This window comes from Chroicocephalus ridibundus, chromosome 1 (assembly GCF_963924245.1).
Source record: "Chroicocephalus ridibundus chromosome 1, bChrRid1.1, whole genome shotgun sequence".
Lineage (NCBI taxonomy): Eukaryota > Metazoa > Chordata > Aves > Charadriiformes > Laridae > Chroicocephalus > Chroicocephalus ridibundus.
Genome location: NC_086284.1, coordinates 11019833 through 11035756, shown reverse-complemented (window position 1 = coordinate 11035756; position 15924 = coordinate 11019833). Strand labels below are relative to the sequence as shown.

The 15924-nt window shown below is 60.4% G+C and overlaps 1 protein-coding gene across 1 annotated transcript in view; it reads right to left on the bottom strand.

Annotated features, from left to right (window-relative positions):
• LOC134512681 (neuronal acetylcholine receptor subunit alpha-10-like) overlaps positions 1 to 9919 on the bottom strand; it is a 33285-nt gene extending 23366 nt beyond the window's left edge. Inside the window, exon 1 of the mRNA XM_063328282.1 lies at positions 9878 to 9919. Coding sequence (XP_063184352.1) covers positions 9878 to 9919 — 42 coding nt within the window. The remainder of the gene's footprint in view (positions 1 to 9877) is intronic.
• Between the last annotated feature and the right edge of the window lie 6005 nt (positions 9920 to 15924).

Below are 15924 nucleotides of genomic sequence, written 5' to 3'. Positions count from 1 at the left end.
TGTATCCTTCATGCCAGCTGCGGCTGTTTTCTCCCTCAGAAGCCTCTTGATTTTCTACTTTTCCTTCCTGTGTGAACAATGCTGTACTTTTGTATTTTTAGCCAATTTAGTATTTATTCCACACCCTGCAATCAAGCGAGTCAGGTGGTGAAAGCCTCTGTGGTATGGAGGCCGATGGCTGAAATATCAATATGGGGAGGCCTGGCAGATTGACGATACCACACTGCCACAAACCCACCAAGGTAAGGACCATGTGCTCACAGTGGTGGAAGCAAGCACTGGATGGCTGGAAACGTACCCTGTGCCCCGTGCCGCTGTGGGACCTTAAAACAATGGGATACACAGTTAGCAAAGGCCACCTGGCTAGTTAACACCAGGGGATCTAATAATTGAGCTGGTCCTGCCCAATCAGAACTTCCACGTACCGTAGAAGGGGATAAAGTCTCAAACTGAAGGAGGGTAGATTTAGATTGGCTCTCAGGAAGAAATTCTTGACTGTGAGGGTGGTGAGGCACTGGCACAGGTTGCCCAGGGAAGTTGTCAGTGGCCCATCCCTGGAGGTGTTCGAGGCCAGGCTGGGTGAGGCTTTGGGCGGCCTGGTCTAGTGGGAGGTGTCCCTGCCCAGGGCAGGGGGGTTGGAACTGGATGATCTTTAAGGTCCCTTCCAACCCGAACCATTCTGCAGTTCTGTGATGTCGTCTACCTTGACTTGAGCAAGGCTTTTGACACTGTCTGTCATAACATCGTCCTTAGGAGACTGAGGAAGTGTGGACTAGACGAGGGGACAGTGAGGTGGATGGAGAGCTGGCTGCGTGACAGGACTCAGAGGGTCGTCATTAATGGAGCAGGGTCGAGTTGGAGGCCTCTAACCAGTGGTGTCCCGCAGGGGTCAATACTTGGACCAGTATTGTTTAAAGTATTCATCAACAGCCTGGACAAGGGGAGAGAGTGTATGCTCAGCAAGGTCGCTGCTGATACCAAACTGGGGGGGGTGGCTGAGACCCCAGAGGGCCGTGCTGCCATCCAGCGTGAGCCAGACAGGCTGGGGAGCTGGGCAGAGAAGAACCTAATGAGGTTCAACAAGGACAAGGGCAGGGTCCTGCAGCTGGGGAGGAAGAGTGTCAGGCAGCAGTATGGGTTAGGGGTGGACCTGCTGGAAAGCAGCTCTGAAGAAAAGGATCTGGGGGTCTTGGTAGACAGTAAATTATCCATGAGCAAGCCATGTGCCCTTGTCGCCAAGAAGGCCAGCGGAACTCTGGGCTGCACAGGGAAGAGCGTGGCCAGCAGGTCAAGGCAGGTCATTCTCCCCCTCTGCTCTGCACTGGTGAGGCCACAACTGGAGTACTGTGTCCAGCTCTGGGCTCCCCGGATCAAGAGAGACGGGGAAGTTCTGGAGAGAGTCGAGCGTAGGGCAGCAAAGATGATTGAGGGATTAGAGCATCTCCCTTATGAGGAAAGGCTGAGAGAGCTGGGACTCTTTAGCCCGGAGAAGAGAAGGCTGAGGGGGGACCTTCTTAATGTTTACAAGTATCTGAAGGGTGGGCTGAAGGAGGATGGAGCCAGGCTCTTTTCAGTGGTTGCCAGTAAGAGGACGAGGGGTAACGGGCACAAGGTGGAACATAGGAAGTTCCGATCAAACATGAGGAAAAACTTCTTCACGGTGAGGGTGAGAGCGCACTGGAAGAGGCTGCCCAGGGAGGTTGTGGAGTCTCCTTCTCTGGAGACTTTCAAGACGTGCCTGGCTGCAGTCTTGAGTAATGTGCTGTGGGCAATGCTGCTTTAGCAGGGGAGTTGGATAGATGATCTCTAGAGGTCCCTTCCAACTCTGAAATTCTGTGAGTCCATGAAAAGTTCAGCCTGGGGAAGAGAAAGCTCCACGGAGACCTTGGAGCCCCTTCCAGTCCCTCAAGGGGCTCCAGGAAAGCTGGGGAGGGACTCTGGATGAGGGAGGGGAGCCATGGGACGAGGGGGAAGGGGTTTCCACTGCAAGAGGGGAGACTGAGCTGAGATCTCGGGCAGAAATTCTTGGCTGTGAGGGCGGTGAGCCCCTGGCCCAGGTTGCCCAGAGAAGCTGTGGCTGCCCCATCCCTGGAGGGGTTCAAGGCCAGGTTGGCCGGGGCTTGGAGCAAGCTGGGCTGGTGGGAGGTGTCCCTGCCCAGGGCAGGGGGTGGCACTGGGTGGCCTTTAAGGTCCCTTCCCACCCAAACCATGCCCGGAAGGGGTGGGGCCCTTCTCCTTCTCCTTTTCTCCTTCTCCTTCTCCCTCCCTTCTTGTTATGATTTGAGAAACCCACCACAATTTCTTGTCCTTTAGACAAGTACTCTGTCGCCCGATGACCCCTCCCCACCCGGGAAGGGGAATGGGGGAAAAACAAGAAAACAGGAGGGTTGAAAGAGAAATAGATTTACTAGGATGAAACTAAAGAATTTACACTAATAATGCTAAAGAAGCAGTGTCAATCCCGATAATGATATAAAATACCCAAGGACTACACCCAGCCCATTCCATCAGCAGGAAGCCGTGCACTCCCAGCAGGGGACAGCCAATGGGGGACACCGTGAGCGCTGTGGCTTTGCGAGGAAGGGAAGGGCTCAGGGTTCCGGCACCGCAGCAAGGAGTTCTCTGCACCGCCGCCATCAAGGGAGAGTTGAACTACACAGCAGACTTTATAATTTGTACTGAATGTGATGTTCGTTCTATGAAATAGTCCTGTTGTCAGCCTGGGGCAAGTGCCCTCCTTGTCTTGCTCTTCCTCATCCCCTGCTGCATGTCACCAAGGGGGGCCCTGACTGCCCTGTGATGTCACAAAGGGGGGCTCTGACTGCCCCATGATGTCACAAAGGGGGGACGTGCCCCCCTGCCACACTATAAAAGGGGGACGCGGTCCCCACTGGAGCCGTCAGCGGATGCTGGGCACCGCAGTCTGGCATTGTCTGGGCAGACTGCAGCCTCGGCCTCTGACACCCCAGCAGTCTTGCGGGTCCCGTCACTGGGGACCCAGGAGGACACTGGGGAGCCGCATCGCGGTTCTGTGCTGGTGACTGGGAGCACCGCAGCCACACCGGAGTCGGTGCCATGGGGCGCTCCGACGCCGTGTCTCCCCTGGGCCCTCTCATCCTGATCGTGATGGGGCTCAGCGTATTCTCATCTGTGCTGCAGAGCAAGTGGCTTCAGGTAGGTGACTGTTGCACCACACTGTGCTGCGGCGTGGGGTGGCGAGGGATGGCATGGGGTGGTGTGGGGTGCCGTGGGGGGCTGTGGTGTGGGACTGGGAGGTGCTCCCGTCTCACCCAGCTCCTGGGGACCTTGCAGAAGTGGTGGAAGAAGAATAAGAAGAAGCGTCAGACAAGCAAGACAGGAGCCCGGCCAGAGAAGCAGAGCGGTGAGTGGCCCCAGCACCGAGCACCCTGCAAACGGCCGACACCCCATGGCAGCCCTGAGCCGGGGCTGTGCCGGGGGCTGCCGGCCGCTCACTCTGTCTCCTCCCTCTGCAGCTTCTCGGGCAGTGGATGGAGAAGTGGAGAAATCCCATTCGAAGCAGGAGAAGCGGTGAGTGTGGGGGAGACCCCAGATGCTGCCCCAGACCCTCACCCCGTGCCCTGCCCCTGCCTGCGCTGGGCAGCCCTGACCGCCAGCCAAGGGGGGTGCTGCCCGCGGGTCCCGCTGGGCTCCGGGGTGCAGCGGGGTCTCTTTCTCCTCCTCTGCAGGGCGAGTGCGGAGGCCTTGAGCCGGAAGCCCCTCTCCCCACGGGTCCCGCTGGCCACCATGGACTCTCTGACAGACAGAGGCTCCTCTTCCTTCAGCTCCCTCTACTCCTTCCCGGAGCCCTGGCCTGGTGCAATGGAGGAGCTGGCAGCACTCGACCGCTCAGGACCCCGCCATCCCCCAAGGGCTGTCAAGGGGAGGGTGGAGGAGCCAGGGCCAGCCCTCTGCCAGGAGCCCCCACAGGAACTGCCAACAAGGACTAAGCAAGAGCCGGTCCCCAGGGAAAGCAGGGACAGGGCGCAGAGCCCTGTGCACACACAGCCTTCACCCTGCAGCCCCCAAGCCATGGCCACGGACCAAGGGGAGCTGGTCATGGAGCTCCTCCACTGTTTTGAGTGCACCCAGGAGATGGCCAGGCAGTGCTGTGAGATGCTGAAGGTGCTGCAGGCCCGTTGGCAAGGGGCAGCGGGAGCCTGTGACCAGAAATTCCCCGGGGAGCCCTTCCATCCCCTGGGCAGGATGGAGGCGCAGCAGCAGCTGGGGGCCACAGTGAAGCCCCAGCACCTGGGAGCGGAGTGGCCATGGGTGGATGCAGACACGGATGAGGCTGAGGATGGGGACATGGACAAGGAGGAGGACACAGGACCAGACAGAAGTGTGAAGGAGAAGGAAAGGAGCAGCCCCGTGGAGCTTGGCAGGGGGAGCCTGGCGGAAGTGAAGAGAAACAGCAAGACGGGGCCGGGCGAGAACAACTCCATGGGGCCAAGCACCAGCAGCCCCCCAGGCTCAGGCAGGAGCACCCCCATGGATGCGGAAGGGAGGAGGGACAGGGCGCAGAGCCCCGTGAATGTGCTTCCGCTGCCCAGCAGCCCCCCAGCCAAGGCCACGGACGACAAGTTGCTCTACTTGGAGCTCTTGGACACTGTCAAGACCTTGGAGGAGGAGAGGCAGCAGCGCGACGAGGTCGTGGACAGGGAGTGTGACCAGGCGTCCCCAGGGCTGTGCCCACGAGGATGGTGCCTGTGTCACTGCTGCACCCGGCTCTGGCACCGCCTGAAGGACTGGTGGAGACGCTGCTGCCGGCCGCGCCGCGTCTGCTTCAGCAATTTCCCCTAATGGGTGGGAAGTGTGGGGCCGGGAACCCCCTAGAGTGCCCCTCTTCTGAACCAATAAAAAAGTCAGTATTTTCTCTATCCCTGGTGCTGTGGTTCATCCACCCTTCCCGCAGCTGGGGGTGTTACCCCCTCAGTGCCCAACCCCAGTGCGACAGGCTGGCACCCACAAAACTCGGGGGGAGGTGGTGGCTGATACACCCCGACGGGTGTGTTGGCGCCTGACCCCTGTCCCAGTTGAAGTGGCTGCAGGTCCCCCTGGACAGAGGGAGATGGCCAGGAGAAGGACCCAGAGGGAGACAGCCGGGACAGGGACCCCGGCGCAGCTGGGGATGCTGAGGATCGGGCCCTGCTCCTGGCTTAAGGATGCGGAGGAGAAGTGATCCCCCCGTCAGGTGCTGCCCGTGGGTGCTGCTGGGGTCCAGGGTGCAGAGGGGTCTCTTCTCTCTCCTTCTCTGCAGGACGAGTGCGGAGGCATTGAGCAGGGACAGGGTGCAGAACCCTGTGTACATGAAGCGTTCACCCCAGAGCGCCCCACCCCACCCCACCGCCCCCCAGCCATGGCCTCGGACCAAGGGGAGCTGGTCGTGGGGCTCCTCGGCTCTTTCGAGTCCACCCAGGAGATGGCCAGGCGGTGCTATGAGATGCTGAAGGTGCTGCAGGCCCGTTGGCAAGGGGCAGCGGGAGCCTGTGATCGGAACCTCCCCGGGGAGCCCTTCCATCCCCTGGGCAGGATGGAGGCGCAGCAGCAGCTGGGGGCCACAGTGAAGCCCCAGCACCTGGGAGCGGAGCGGCCGTGGGTGGAGCTCCACAGACCCCGATGGCTGCGGGTGTTTAGAGCATCGAGGGGTTGAGTCGTAGTCGGGTTTTCTGCTGCGTTCAGGCTGTTTCAGCCACTTACCAGCCCGATCTCCAGCCGAAACAGGGCTGGTTTTTGGTTTTGGTGCTGAGCTCTCGCTGACGGCCTCACGCAAGAGCATTAACTTGGGTTTGGCTGAGCATCTGCCTGCACCCAAGTGTGGTTCGCTCACACAGCAGGGCTGCACCCCTCACTGTCCCCTACCCGCGCAACAACCTGCACCCGCCCCTGAACGTGGCGGCTTCCCCTTGTGCGGCTCCAACGGCAGCTTCCCCTTCAAATTCCCCCACTCCAACCCGGCGAGAGCCCTGCAGCTGCTGCGGGACCCTGCCAGCCACCCGCGGCACCCAAGTGCTGCCCCACACCCGCCATGGGTGCTATGGTGGACCCCAGCACTGACCTGCCCTGCCCTGGGTGGGCAGCAGCCCCAGAGCTCCACGAACCCCGCGCTCTGTCACCAAAGGCGTCGAGGGCCAGACCCCTCCGTCCCTCCTGGGCACCATCCTGGCCCCAGCCAGCACCCGGAGGGGACGGGGTGGGGGCTGCCCCGCTCCCCTGTGACCCTCACCAGGGCTGCCGGACACTGGAGTGGCGTCTCGGGGGGCTGCAGCAGACCCGGCCCCTGGCCAGGCAGGGTGGCAGGCACTGGTGGGGACACAGGAGGAGCGGAAGGTGTCCATGTGTCCAGAGGAGGCCCCGGAGATGCTGGGAGGGCTGGAGGCCCTCTGCTGTGAGGACAGGCTGGGAGAGTTGGGGGGTTCAGCCTGGAGAAGAGAAGGCTCCACGGAGACCTTGGAGCCCCTTCCAGTCCCTCAAGGGGCTCCAGGAAAGCTGGGGAGGGACTCTGGATGATGGAGGGGAGCCATGGGACGAGGGGGAAGGGGTTTCCACTGCAAGAGGGGAGATTGAGCTGAGATCTCGGGCAGAAATTCTTGGCTGTGAGGGCGGTGAGCCCCTGGCCCAGGTTGCCCAGAGAAGCTGTGGCTGCCCCATCCCTGGAGGGGTTCAAGGCCAGGTTGGACGGGGCTTGGAGCAAGCTGGGCTGGTGGGAGGTGTCCCTGCCCAGGGCAGGGGGTGGCACTGGGTGGCCTTTAGAGGTCGCTTCCCGCCCAAACCATGCCCTGAACGGGTGGGGCCCTTCTCCTTTTCTCCTCCTTCTCCCTCCCTTCTTGTTATGGTTTGAGAAACCCACCACAATTTCTTGTCCTTTAGAGAACTACTCTCTCACCTGATGACCCCTCCCCACCGGGGAAGAGGAATTGGGGAAAAACAAGGAAACAGGAGGGTTGCAATAGAAATCGATTTACTAGGCTAAAACTAAAGAATTAACATTAATAATGCTAAAGAAGCAGTGTCAATCCCGATATCAATATAAAATACCCAAGGACTACACCCAGCCCATTCCATCAGCAGGAAGCCGTGCACTCCCAGCAGGGGACAGCCAATGGGGGACACTGCGAGCGCTGCGGCTTCGGGAGGAAGGGAAGGGCTCAGGGCTCCGAGACTTCGGCAAGGAGTTCTCTGGACCACCGCCATCAAGGGAGAGTCGAACTACACAGCAGACTTTATAATTTATATCGAACGTGATGTTCATGCTATGAAATAGTCCTGTTGGCAGCTTGGGGCAAGTGCCCTCCTTCTCTTCCTCTGCCTCATCCCCTGCTGAGTGTCACCAAGGGGGGCTCTGACTGCCCCACGATGTCACAAAGCGGGGCTCTGACTGCCCCACGATGTCACAAAGCGGGCACGTAAACCCCTGCGACACTATACAAGGGGGACGTGGTCCCCACTGGAGCCGTCAGCGGATGCTGGGCACCGCAGTCTGGCATTGTCTGGGCAGACTGCAGCCTCCGCCTCTGACACCCCAGCAGTCTTGCGGGTCCCGTCACTGGGGACCCAGGAGGACACTGGGGAGCCGCATCGCGGTCCTGTGCTGGTGACTGGGAGCACCGCAGCCACACCGGAGTCTGTGCCATGGGGCGCTCTGACGCTGTGTCTCCCCTGGGCCCTCTCCTCCTGATTGTGATGGGGCTCAGCGTATTCTCATCTGTGCTGCAGAACAAGCGGCTTCAGGTAGGTGACTGTTGCACCACACTGTGCTGCGGCGTGGGGTGGCGAGGGATGGCGTGGGGTGGTGTGGGGTGCCGTGGGGGGCTGTGGTGTGGGACTGGGAGGTGATCCCGTCTCACCCAGCTCCTCGGAACCTTGCAGAAGTGGTTTAAGAAGAACAAGAAGCGTCGGACAAGGAAGACAAGAGCCCAGACAGAGAAGCAGAGCGGCGAGTGGCCCCAGCACCGAGCACCCTGCAAACGGCCGACACCCCACGGCAGCCCTGAGCCGGGGCTGTGCTGGCAGCTGCTGGCCGCTCAATCTGTCTCCTCCCTCCGCAGCTTCTCAGACAGTGGCTGGAGGAGTGGAGAAATCCTGGCCCAAGCAGGAGATGCGGTGAGTGTGGGGGAGACCCCAGATGCTGCCCCAGACCCTCACCCCGTGCCCTGCCCCTGCCTGCGCTGGGCAGCCCTGCCCACCGGCCAAGGAGGGGTGCTGCCCGCGGGTCCCGCTGGGCTCCGGGGTGCAGCGGGGTCTCTTTCTCCTCCTCTGCAGGGCGAGTGCGGAGGCCTTGAACAGGAAGCCCCTCTCCCCATGGGCCCCACTGGCCACCATGAACCCAATGACAGACAGAGGCTGCTCTTCCTTCAGCTCCCTCTACTCCTTCCCAGAGCCCTGGCCTGGTGCAATGGCGGAGCTGGCAGCACTCGACCGCTCAGGACCCCGCCATCCCCCCAGGGCTGTCAAGGGGAGGGTGCAGGAGCCAGGGCCAGCCCTCTGCCAGGAGTCCCCACTGGAAATGCCTACAAGGACTAAGCAAGAGCCGGTCCCCAGGGAAAGCAGGGACAGGGTGCAGAGCCCTGTGCACACACAGCCTTAACCCTGCAGCCCCCAAGCCATGGCCACGGACCAAGGGGAGCTGATCATGGGGCTCCTCCACCCTTTTGAGTCCACCCAGGAGATGGCCAGGCAGTGCTGTGAGATGCTGAAGGTGCTGCAGGCCCGTTGGCAAGGGGCAGCGGGAGCCTGTGACCAGAAATTCCCCGGGGAGCCCTTCCATCCCCTGGGCAGGATGGCGGCGCAGGAGCAGCTGGGGGCCACAGTGAAGCCCCAGCACCTGGGAGTGGAGTGGCCGTGAGTGGATGCAAACACAGATAAGGCTGAGGATGGGGACGTGGAGAAGGAGAAGGACACGGGACCAGACACAAGTGTGAAGGAGAAGGAAAGGAGCAGCCCTGTGGAGCTCGGCAGGGGGAGCCTGGCAGAAGTGTAGAGAAACAGCAACGTGGGGCCAGGCGAGAACAACTCCATGGGGCCAAGCACCAGCAGCCCCCCAGGCTCAGGCAGGAGCACCCCCATGGATGCAGAAGGGAGGAGGGACAGGGCGCAGAGCCCCATGAATGTTCTTCCGCCGCCCAGCAGCCCCCTAGCCAAGGCCACGGACGAGAGGGAGCTCTTCTTGGAGCTCTTGGACACTGTCAAGACCTTGGAGGAGGAGAGGCAGCAGCATGGCAAGCCTGTGAATAGGGAGTGTGACCAGGCGTCCCCAGGGCTGTGCCCGCTAGGACGGTGCCTGTGTCACTGCTGCACCCGGCTCTGCCACCGCCTGAAGGACTGGTGGAGACGCTGCTGCCGGCCACGCCGCGTCTGCTTCAGCAATTTCCCCCAATGGCTGGGAAGTGTGGGGCCAGGAACCCCCTGGGGTGCCCCTCTTCTGAAACAATAAAAAAGTCAGTATTTTCTCTATCCCTGTGACTGTCAGCAGATCAGTTTTGTCCCTTGACAGGAGCAGAGAATCAGTTTTGGGTAACGACAACAGTAGATGCTACAGTAATGCTCACTCTCCCGTGGAGATGGGGGGGCCCTTGAGCATTACACCCCACCCAGAGAGATAGACAACTTCTATTACCGTTAGAAGATGTCGTACCCTCAGCTCATGCCATGATCTTATTTGACATATTGGAAATTATCCCCAGTACGAGAGTAGATCCAAAGACAATTTCTAGAAAGCTTTGCAGATCCCGCCTGTTCATTGGAAGCTCTGCAGCGCAACAGAACCTCAAGAGCGCTGTCAGCAACCATCAGGCCGTGTGCTTCCCTCAGGCGTGCAAAGACCTGATGCTCATTGACACGGGTCAAGGCTGTCGCACACCTTTGGTGGCACATCCTCCGTGATACCAAAGGACTGTGACATGGGCACCAGTTAATTTACATCCGCTCTAGACGTTTGTGTATTGCCAAAAGGGAGCAGAACCACGAGTGCAGGCTGACGCAGGCTACAGCTCTGCAAGCAAACAGGCCGCACGGACTCCTCTCCTCATAAGCACATTTCCCTGCAAAGGGTGAGGTTCAGAAAAATCGGAAAGGATAAGAAAGTTCCCAGTTACTAAACGCCTAAAAAAACCCCAACAAAACAACCAAAACCAGCCCAATGAGTGAAAAAGAATCACGGTACAAGCACAGGCCACATCCTTTAACTTTTTGGCCTTCGGTCTAGCTAAACAGTGAAATGGTCTCCGCTGCTGAAGTTCAAGTGCCCAGTCTGGGCAGGGCTGGGAGTGCTCAGCCTGGAGAAGAGGCGGCTCAGGGGGATCTCCTCCACGCACATCAATACCTGCAGGGAGGGTGCCAAGAGGACGGAGGCTGGAGCTGGTCATCACCACCGTGAGCAGTGGCAGCAGCTCGGGGCGCTGCTGAGTTCATGGGAGGTTTTGGGATGGTGTGAGACCCGTGAAGGGGTAATCCCAAGTCCTCCTGTCCCTTTGCTGAACATCTCCTTCTCTCCCTTTGGGGCGCACAGGCCTCAGACTTGTGCTCCCACACTTTTCTGTGGGCCCAGAAGGCAAATGTGTGGAGCCTCTGAAAGCATTTTGCCTGGAAGGGATCGACTCAAAGGTGTGTCTTCTCAGGGATGCCCGCACCTCCCCTTCTATCCCTTGCTGACCCTCCACCCCCTTCCCTTTCTGTCCGCAAGCCTTCCCTCTTGTGTCTGCTCTTCCCCAGGCTGCTCCTGCCTGCCCCTGTGTCCGTGTCCCTGTCCTTGTTCACGTCTGCATCTGCGTCCATGTCCCTGTCTGCCCCCAGCCCCAGTTGCTCCCTCCCAAGGCACTGGGGTGTCACGCTTTCGGCTGGGGTGGGGATGACTTCCTTGCGAGCAGGTGGTGTAGCGCTGTGTTTTGGATTTGGGATGAAAACAGTGTTGGTAGCGCACTGGTGGTTTTAGCTGTTGCTGAGCTCTCAAGGCCTTTTCTGCTCCTCACGCTGCCCGACCGACAGTGGCCTGGGGGGCACAGGGAGTTGGGAGGGGACAGAGCCAGGACAGCTGACCCCGACTGAGCAAAGGGACATTCCGTGCCATTTGACGTCACGCTCAGTATATAAAGCCGGGGAAAGAAGAAGGAAGGGCTGATGTTCAGAGTGATGGCGTTTGTCTTCCCAAGTCCCCCTCACGCTGCCGGAGCCCGGCTTTCCTGGAGACGGCTGAACCCCCGCCTGCAATGGGAAGCAGCCAACGGGTTCCTTGTTTGGCTTTGCTTGTGCGCGCGGCTTTTGCTTTGCGTATTAAACTGCCTTTCTCTCACGCCACGACTTTCCTCCCTTTCCCACTTCCCATTCTGTGTGTCCAGAGAAGGGCAAGGGAGCTGCTGAGGGCTCTGGAGCACAGGCCACGGCGCCGGGCCCTCAGCCGCCCCACAGCCGGGCGCAGCCCCGCCCCAGGCCCCGGCCCCGGCCCCGGCCCCGACCCGGCCCGGCCCGGCCCACAGCGGCGGCCGGTGGCGGCGCTCGGGGGTTCCCTCCCAGGAGGCGGCGGTGTTCCCCCCGCATATCCCTGCAACGTGATCAGGAACTAGTGCTGAAGGGCCGTCTGTGTCTTCTCGCGAATTCTCACTCGCCAAGGGACAGCTTCGGGGCAGGTACGTCCGCAAGGGAGCGGGGGTTGGTGGCGAAAAAAGGCAAAAAAGGGGCTATTCCGGAGCTGCCCGGGGCCGGGGAAAGGCCGGGAGGGCGCAGGCCGGCCGCGAGGGCCGGCAGCTGGCGGGGGGGCGCTGACGGGCCGGGCCGGGGCGAGCAGGAACGGCGCTCAATTTAAACGGGGTGTAACGGCCCCCACCGGTCGCTTCCCGAGGGACAGCTTCGGGGCAGGTACGTCCGCAAGGGAGCGGGGGTTGGTGGCGAAAAAAGGCAAAACAGGGGCTTTTCCGGAGCTGGGGAAAGGCCGGGAGAGCGCAGGCCGCCCAGCAGAGCCAGCAGCTCCCAGGGGGGCTGCTGACAAGATGGGGGACACAGCAGATTCCCCGCCCTCCCTCTGCCTAGCTGAAGAAGGTAACGAAGAGGACAGGGGGCTGTGGGAACATGTTCCTGCCCGGCGAAGCAGGCGTGTCTCCCCAGTAACTCCCTGGCCTTCCAGGTACCCTGAAAAACCAGGTACGAGGCTCTGCGAGGGGAACCTAATGCTGACGAGGAAGATAATGCAGTGTCCACAGAGGTGTTGCCAAGGTTAAGCCAAACCACACCTCGCATCAAAACGTCTTCAGTTAAGAAGAAAAGACGGGTCACTGTTGTAGGCGACTCCATCCTGAAGGGAGCGCAAGGCCCGATATGCAGACCAGACCCACTTCTCAGGGAAGTGTGCTCAGGGAAGGGGCCCGGGTTAAAGATACCAGAAGAAAACTTCTCTCCCTGGTAAGCCCCTCCGATTATTAACCGCTCCTCATTTTTCAGACAGGCAGAGATGATCTGTTACCGAGAATCCCAAGGGAGATCAAGAGAGACTTCTGGGCCTTGGGATGATTAGGAAAGGGCTCAGGAGCGCAAGTCGTGCTCTCCTCTGTCGTTGCAGGCACAGGGAAGGATGAGGAAAGCAACAGGAAGAGCCAGCAGATCAATACCTGGCTGCGAGCCTGGTGTCAGCGGCAGGACTTTGGGGTTTTTGATCACAGCATGGTTTGACAGGACAGCAGGCCTGTTGGAGACCGATGGGATACACCTGCCTCAAAAGGGGAAAAGGATCCTTGCACAGGAGTTGGCAGGGCTCATCAAAGGGGCTTTCAAGTAGATTTGAAGGGGGAAAGGGATGAATCCGGCAGCAGAGACGCAAGGGTCGTTGATGGGTTAGAAGCTACGGCTGCGCCTGGGAATGGTCAGGTAGGAGTGAAGCCTTCTTCCAGCAAAAAGGTGTCAGGATCAGCAGGCCAGCTGAAGTGCTTCCACACTCATGCCTGCAGCATGGGCAAGAAAGAGGAGGAGCTGGAAGCCATTGTGCAGCAGGACAGCTATGACATAGTCGCCGTCACGGAAACGTGGTGGGCTGAGTTGCACACCCTGCGGGAGCACAGCGCTCGTTCCCTGTGCACCTTGAATATCCAGTGTCATATCCACGACCCTCATGGGCAAGTGGTCAGGGGAATGTCGTGGGCCAACTTGGCCAAGAGAGCCCCAAAACTGCGCGTGAACCTCTTCTTTGAAAGAGTCACGAAGCACGATCACCTAGCCAGGATCCTGCTAGTGGAGATGCCAGTCAGCAGCATAAGAGTCTGCGGAGCTACAGTTTCAGAGACCCAGGCTGGAGAATGAGACGCACCCTCACCAACCTCCTCCCAGCCTCCTGGCGTGTTCTGCAGGTACGGGAACCCAGAGTGACATCTCACCGCGGTATCACAAAGCTAAGCAAAGTGATCCTCCAGGCCTTCTGCATAGCAGCGCTCAGCAGGAGGAATTCCTGACCACTTCAGTGTTATGGCCAGAGGGTCATTTTCATAAGCGAGCCACTGCGGTGTTCCACTCTAGCCTGGTTGAGGTCGTTGTCCTTGTCCAGTTGCGATGCCCGTTACGCCAGTCTTCACTGTCAGGCTGATGTCAGGTTGCCCTCATAAAAAGCTAGAACGCCCAAAATACTGGTGCTGGGATGTCAGCTGTGAGCAAAAAGAGCTTTTCAGGCAGGAAAACCTCAATTTTGTGAAAAAGCTTTAGGCTTGTTCTAGTAACTGACAACTTTCTTATCCTTTCCGATTTTTCTGAACCCCACCCTTTTGCAGGGCAATCTGCTCATGAGGAGAGGAGTCCGTGCGGCCTGTTTGCTTGCAGAGCTGTAGCCTGCGTCAGCCTGCACTCATGGTTCTGCTCCCTTTTGGCAAAACACAAATGTCTAGAGCAGATGTAAATTAAGTGGTGCCCATGTCAGAGCCCTTTGGTGTCACGGAGGATGTGTGTTCCTGGACCCACACTTCCCAGCCATTAGGGGAAATTGCTGAAGCAGACGCGGTGTGGCCGGCAGCAGTGTCTCCACCAGTCCTTCAGGCGGTGGCAGAGCCGAGTGCAGCAGTGACACAGGCACCGTCCTAGCGGGCACAGCCCTGGGGACGCCTGGTCACACTCCCTGTCCACGGGCTCGCTGTGGTGCTGCCCCTCCTCCTCCAAGGTCTTGACAGTGTCCAAGAGCTCCAAGTAGAGCTCCCTCTCGTCTGTGGCCTTGGCTGGGGGGCAGCTGCATGTTCACGGGGCTCTGCGCCCTGTCCATCCTCCCTTCCACATCCATGGGGGTGCTCCTGCCTGAGCCTGGGGGGCTGCTGGTGCTTGGCCCCATGGAGTTGTTCTCGCCCGGCCCCATCTTGCTGTTTCTCTTCACTTCCGCCAGGCTCCCCCTGCCAAGCTCCACAGGGCTGCTCCTTCCCTTCTCCTTCACACTTGTGTCTGGTCCCGTGTCCTTCTCCTTGTCCATGTCCCCATCCTCAGCCTTATCTGTGTTTGCATCCACTCACGGCCACTCCACTCCCAGGTGCTGGGGCTTCACTGTGGCCCCCAGCTGCTCCTGCACCACCATCCTGCCCAGGGGATGGAAGGGCTCCCCGGGGAGGTTCCAATCACAGGCTCCCGCCCTTGCCAACGGGCCTGCAGCACCTTCAGCATCTCACAGCACTGCCTGGCCATCTCCTGGGTGGACTCAAAAGGGTGGAGGAGCTCCATGATCAGCTCCCCTTGGTCCGTGGCCATGGCTGGGGGGCTGCAGGGTGAAGGCTGCGTGTGCACAGGGCTCTGCGCCCTGTCCCTGCTTTCCCTGGGGACCGGCTCTTGCTTAGTCCTTGTTGGCAGTTCCACTGGGGATTCCTGGCAGAGGGCTGGCCCTGGCTCCTCCACTCTCCCCTTGACAGACCTGGGGGTACAGCGGGGTCTTGAGCGGTTGAGCGCTGCCAGGTCCACCATCACACCAGGCCAGGGCTCTGGGAAGGAGTAGAGGGAGCTGAAGGAAGAGGAGCCTCTGTCTGTCAGAGAGTCCATGGTGGCCAGCGGGGCCCATGGGGAGAGGGGCTTCCTGCTTGAGTCCTCCACACTCGCCCTGCAGAGGAGGAGAAAGAGACCCCGCTGCACCCCGGAGCCCAGCGGGACCCGCGGGCAGCACCCCTCCTTGGCCGGTGGGCAGGGCTGCCCAGCGCAGGCAGGGGCAGGGCACGGGGTGAGGGTCTGGGGCAGCATCTGGGGTCTCCCCCACACTCACCGCTTCTCCTGCTTGGGCCGGGATTTCCTAACTCCTCTATCCACTGGCTGAGAAGCTGCAGAGGGAGGAGACAGAGTGAGCGGCCAGCAGCTGCTGGCACAGCCCCGGCTCAGGGCTGCCGTGGGGTGTCGGCCGTTTGCAGGGTGCTCGGTGCTGGGGCCACTCACCGCTCTGCTTCTCTGTCTGGGCTCTTGTCTTCCTTGTCCGACGCTTCTTCTTGTTCTTCTTCCACCACTTCTGCAAGGTCCCTAGGAGCTGGGTGAGACGGGAGCACCTCCCAGTCCCACACCACAGCCCCCCACGGCACCCCACACCACCCCACGCCATCCCTCGCCACCCCACGCCGCAGCACAGTGTGGTGCAACAGTCACCTACCTGAAGCCGCTTGCTCTGCAGCACAGATGAGAATACGCTGAGCCCCATCACAATCAGGAGGAGAGGGCCCAGGGGAGACACGGCGTCAGAGCGCCCCATGGCACCGACTCCGGTGTGGCTGCGGTGCTCCGAGTCACCAGCACAGAACCGCGATGCGGCTCCCCAGTGTCCTCCTGGGTCCCCAGTGACGGGACCCGCAAGACTGCTGGGGTGTCAGAGGCCGAGGCTGCAGTCTGCCCAGACAATGCCAGACTGCGGTGCCCAGCATCCGCTGACGGCTCCAGTGGGGACCACGTCCCTCTTTTGTAGTGTGGCAGGGGGGCACATCCCCC